This window comes from Chaetura pelagica, unplaced genomic scaffold, assembly GCF_000747805.2.
Source record: "Chaetura pelagica isolate M959 unplaced genomic scaffold, ChaPel_1.0 scaffold1820, whole genome shotgun sequence".
In the NCBI taxonomy this organism is placed as follows: Eukaryota; Metazoa; Chordata; class Aves; order Apodiformes; family Apodidae; genus Chaetura; species Chaetura pelagica.
Window position 1 is genome coordinate 32438 of NW_009951916.1, and position 5629 is coordinate 38066.

General features: G+C 48.6%; 1 protein-coding gene across 1 annotated transcript in view; it reads right to left on the bottom strand.

The window, feature by feature from the left end:
- The window catches only part of SYNGR3 (synaptogyrin 3), an 18154-nt gene extending 16119 nt beyond the window's left edge, over positions 1-2035 (bottom strand). Inside the window, exon 1 of the mRNA XM_009994737.1 lies at positions 2023-2035. Within this exon, the coding sequence (XP_009993039.1) occupies positions 2023-2035 (13 nt within the window). The remainder of the gene's footprint in view (positions 1-2022) is intronic.
- Positions 2036-5629: the final 3594 nt, after the last annotated feature.

Sequence of the window (5629 nt, forward strand, 5' to 3'; positions counted from 1 at the left end):
CCTCCCACCAGCCCAGGCTGCTCCAAGCCCCATCCAACCTGCCCTTCAACACTGCCAGGGATGGGGCAGCCACAGCTTCCCTGGGCAGCCTGGGCCAGGCTCTCACCACCCTCACAGCAAAGAATTTCAGCCTCATATCTCAACCTCCCCTCTCTCAGCTTGAAACTGTTTCACCTCATCCTATCACTCCACACCCTTCTATGAAAGGGGCATCTTTCCCAAAGATGAACGCCTTTTCTGTGCCCAGCTCTGCTGGTGTCCCACCTGTCACCTCCAGCAGCCCACTGGGATGGCAGGTGGCGGGTCTGGTGGCTGTGTCACCACAAGGTACACTGTCACACACCCATCTGCTGGCACAGACAAGAGAAGTGCAGGCTGATGGGGCTGAAGCTCTGGCCCCCAGCACCCAGAGCTGCTGTGGGACAGGAGGAGGCCAAGCCCTGTCCCTGCTCCCTCCCCAGGCACAGCAGGAAGAAGGAAAACAAGAGGAACCTTACCGAGGGAAACCCCCAATTACTGCAAAGGGAGTTCCCCCCCACAGCTCCAGGCCCATCTCCTGAGTTAGTTTGGTAGCAGTGATGCTGATCCCGGTTCCATAGATACCGATGCCATGACAACTCTGACATCATCTCTGCTTGGGATGGGAACTGCAGGGAAAGGGGCAGGGAGGAGCAGGCATGCCCTGCTGGCACAGAGTGGGGCTGGGGGGCTTCTCCTGCTCCCCCCAGCCCTCCTCTTGCCCTGCTGTCCCCACAGCTCCATGTCTCTGTGCAGGACCATTGCTGTGGGGGGCAGGGGTGGGGGTGCAGCAGGGGTTGGGGTGCAGCCCCTGCCATGCCAAAGGCTGTGACAAAGCCAAGGGTTCCTGTGGCCGGGCCCCGGATGGCTTTGGCCTTTCCCAGCATTGCCAGGCTGTGCTTTCTGGCAGAGGGAATCAGGATTTAACTGTTGAAGCTCATGATGATGCCATTCAGTTTTTCTCAATTACAGGTGAGTCATCATCGCCCCAGATCTATTTCTGACTCGCAGCAGAAAAGGCAGAATTCAGCCTTTCACTCCTTAGCCCAGTAGAAATCACATTTTACTATGCTAAGAAAATTAAAAAAAAAAATTTAAAAGGCTACAAAAAGGATGCCAGGTTGGTCCCTCCCTTTTTCTTCTGGCAGGATGTCCCATGGGGCTGGCCAGGGATTGCACACCAGTGTCAAGAGCATCGCCAGCTCAGCCCTGAACTGCAGATTAAGAGCAAAGACCATATTTACTTGAAGGGGTCACCATAGGTGAGAATTTTTAAACAGCTTCAGCAGTTTAGAAGCAGCCATTCCAGTGCCTGGACAAATTGTTTTCATGCTTTGAGAACAAAGCAGCCTGTATCCATCACAGATACGGATGGAGACAAGGGAATGGTACCACACAGGGAATCCTCCAGACCTCTGGGGTCTGCTCTGGGGTTTCTGGTGGTGTTGGAAAAGACACTTAAATCGTCCTGGGCCTCTGCTCCCTTCTTATAAAATGTCTTGCCCAGCTCATGTGGTGTATTTCAGGCCACATAAAGCACAAGGGACCAAAGTACTGCCTGAATCTTTCAGCTGCCCCTGTAGAACAAATCCTAACCAAGCAGATACATGGTCCATACCCTTCAGAACATGACTGTGATGCACTAGGCAAGATCCCCACCAAAATTCCTGCTTCCAAACGCATCTTCTTTCTTTGAGATTCATCTCTCCAACTTCTGCTGCGTACAGTATGTTTATACAATAATTTTCCATGTCATATTTTGCTCACTTTTGTCCCCTGCCCCAGTGCAGAGAGAGCAGGGCAGCTGTTTCTAGCTGACATGCAAACCATATCTTGATTTCACTTCCTATTACTGCAAATGAGCTCACACACAGAGCCAGCCAATAAAGGAGGAAAGGAGATTGCATCTTGAACATTTCCCCCACCCCCCATCAAATATGGGAAAAGAACAGCAGTTAGAAATGGCACGTTCCAGAGCTTTTGTTCAGTTTGAACAAGTTTTACCTGCATCTACCATTCCCCCTGGAACAAAGAGGCTGGCATGCAGACATGTGCCTGAAATCTGCTTGTGTCTGGATTTTATGTGGGTTTAATTAAAGGCAGTGCAAAACATGGGCTTGCCTCTTGCCACCTGTAGTCACACCAACTTCTTCACGTTTGCCTTCAACACACAGAAGCGATGAGGTTTTTCACTCAGGGGTAAGCACGTGGACATGACAACCTCGAGGAGACAACATGTGGGGCTTTCTCTTTGCTCAAAGCCAGTTTGAGTCAGCCCTACCCGCCCAGCTGAGGGTCAATTCCAGCAGCTCCACAGAGCAGTGGTGCTGTTTCCCAGGGGCTCATGGCTGAACAGAACCAATCTCTGAAAGCCTACCAAGTTACCTCCTGCCAGCTGAAGGACTGCAAGCCATGCTAGTGTGACTCCACAAAGCAGAACATATCTGCAAAAATTTCCAAGGAGCTGGCTAAGCCTGTCACCTTCTGCTTCCCAGTCCAGGCACTACAATGGCAGGGATGGGACCTGGTCCATAGGAAGGCCAGGAAAGAGGAGTTAATATGATTTCTTTAGTGGGAGCACCCTCTGTGGCAGAGGGCAGGGGTGGGATGCTCCCGACTTGGCAAAACAACCAGTCACACTTTCTGCTTAACAGCTCTAAAATAAAATAACGATGTGAAACTGCCCAGCTCTCAGAACAGCTTTGACAATGTATTTATAGTGAGGCTGCCTCAGCTGAGCAACCCACACAAGCAGAACACAGGCTCCCTGTGGCAGAGGGCTGGGAGCCAGCCTGGCTGTGGCCACTTGTGTCCAGCCGAGTCACCTCGGCTGCCACGCGGGGTCTGACCCCGTCCTCTGCACGTGCGTGGGAGGTGGAACAGCTTGGCCACCACATTCCCTGGGCAGCACCCTTGAAGCAGGACTTTGAAAGATGCTCATTCACTTGCTCCTCTGCAGCGCCTTGCTGGACACTCATTAGAGTTTGGCTGATACTGCTTTCAGCCAGCAGTCTCTAGAAAAGTAGACAGTTGATGGAAATATTGAGAGTTGCTTAGAAATTCAGTGTCCATTAGCAGAGAGAAAGGGACTTCCTGATTACCAATACCTTAGTGTGCAGATCTACTTAATGCACTCCAACCTTAGAGAGCCCAAAATGCCTGGAAGATCATTTATTAGCTGGTTACTTATCTACTGCTGAACTGCAGCCGTTTTTCAGGTGGGACTCAGCAGTTACTGTGCAAGTAGAAACACAAGATAATTGTGCCATAAAAAACAGGCAGAAAACTTTACTGACTGAAATTGCCAGGGCAAGGTTTGCATACAGAACTCGTTGAGGATAGCATTTATTTAAACAGAAGAGTTAATATCTCAGTACTTGCATAAAAACCTAACTGACCAAAACCGCTAAGGGTTTCAAAATACTCTCCAGTGGTGCAATTACAGGCTTGACATTTCATCTGGTGAATGTGTACTTTGTTTCTTATCAATATATTGCACCACACAAAAAGTTTGGGGGTTTTGGCAAACCAGTAATCTAACTTGATTCAGTCACTGGGTGGAACTCTGCTGCATGAAGGTGCTCAGCACCTGGGGATGAGCTCGACAAAAGGGAAATAAGATCCTGAACCATTTTCTAAGCTGACCTCCTTCAGACCATGACAGCAAGTCCCATCATGCAGGGCCTGACCAACAAGTTGACTTTGGTGCTCATCATCTGCTCCCTGCTTGGTGCTGCAGCTCAGCAGGTGTGGTAATGTGAGCAGAGCTGACAGCTCCAGCAGTGCTCAGACACACAGAGCTTCCGCAGCTCTCACTGAGCCGCAGCAACCTTTGCTGCCAGAGGGGCTCTCCCAGCTCAGTCCTTTTGTTATGATCATTTCTGCTCATGTTACACCACAAAGCAGGACTCACAGCACAAGTTCTTGGGGGAAAAAGGGCTACATTTGTGTAATGCATGTGGTGTTAGCAGAGGTAGCCTGAAAACACTGAACACTTGGTTTCTTAACAGAACACAGCAAATGCTAAACAGGTGCTTGGATTCAAAAGGAAGATGTGACCTGATGTAAAGGAGACTTGTGGGACAGATTGAGATGAGTGATTTTATTACAGAGAACAACCTCAAGCCCAAGACTGTGCAGTACAAATGCACTAAAATAACCTCCCTGAAAGAGACTGTCATCTAAATAGGAAACACAGGCCAAGGCTGCTGAAACCAGTTTTAATCCCCCCTTTTGCAGAAGGGGAAGTGTGGCTGCAAAAGATGAAGTGACTTACCTGGAAGCCAGCAAGAAGCTTCTGACTAAGAACTGAATTTTAGTCTCTTTAGCCTCCAGCCATGTGCTCTAGCCATACAGCCCTTGTCTTACATACTTTGCGAATCTCCATGAAGCACTTTTTTCCACTACTGGTAGCTTGGGCCAGATGTCAAGCATAGAAGCAGCAGGAAAAGCCCAGTTTTGCCTAACTGTAGGTAAGTCTCCATCCAGTACTGGGACTTGAGTTTAGACCTAAAGCTTGGTGTTCTCAAGAAATGGAATCTTTGAGGGACTGTATGAAATAGCTGCCTGGTGTCTGCAGTGGGCAAGACGTTAATTTAACTCAGCTGTTTTCCTTCTTACATACCTGCTAATTTAAAACAAAACTCCCATGAAACTGGGGAGTTTCTTCCTACCCCTTCCCCTGCAGGAAGGCTGGGTTGCATCCCTGTGCCTCAACAGGAACAGCTTTACTCCAGTCATGACTGTCCTGTCACCTTCCTTCCAAGTCCTTTTTTTCCTCCATAAAGCATCCAGAGAAGATGACAACCATGTCAAATAAGTTTGATCCCTTCTTTGACTAAACATGATGCCTGTCCCATGACTGCTGTGCACCCTTTTCCCTGCCTATGTCTGGTCTATACAGATATGTACAGCTGGACTTGATGAATTTAAAGGTCTTCTCCATCCAAAAAAAAATAAATCTACAATTCTGTGATCTGACCCAACACAGCCCCTACTACCATGAGGACCTCCAAAGGCTGCCCAATCTGAAAGCACTTGCCTACAAGCAAGCAATGCCCTGTGTACACACACAGTGCTCTGTGTAAGAAAGTGTTGGTTACAAAATTATCAGGTATCATTAATTCACCCTTTCCAACCTGTTAGTGACCTGACAAAAAAAATCAGAACTTCTGCATGTATGACGAGCTGTGGGCTGAAGATCAGGTAGGAAACACACTGGAAATAGCATCCTGAGGGTGTTTTATTATACTTCCAAGGGCAGATTTTAGCTGCAGGCAGAGAAATAACACATCCCTTATTTAGGTAATTGTACAAGAAGTATTGTACGCTAGTTTGAAAAGTAACTGAAGGCACCAAAACCTCAGGAAAGGAACTAGCATGAGGTGAAACACTGGATATCTGGAGCAGTTTGCTATTCCAGAGCTGTAGGAGACAAAGTCACTGAAATACGCGCTGTGTTGCCCTCTACCGTTGGCTTGTTTGAGGTGCAACGCAAATTTTCCCCGTGGCTTCACAGCTCTGAAGCTCATTGCAGCAAGAGACAGCACAAGTCAAGCAGCGTGACTGCAGATGACATATAGGAGGGAAAACCTCGGAGCAGGAAGAGGTG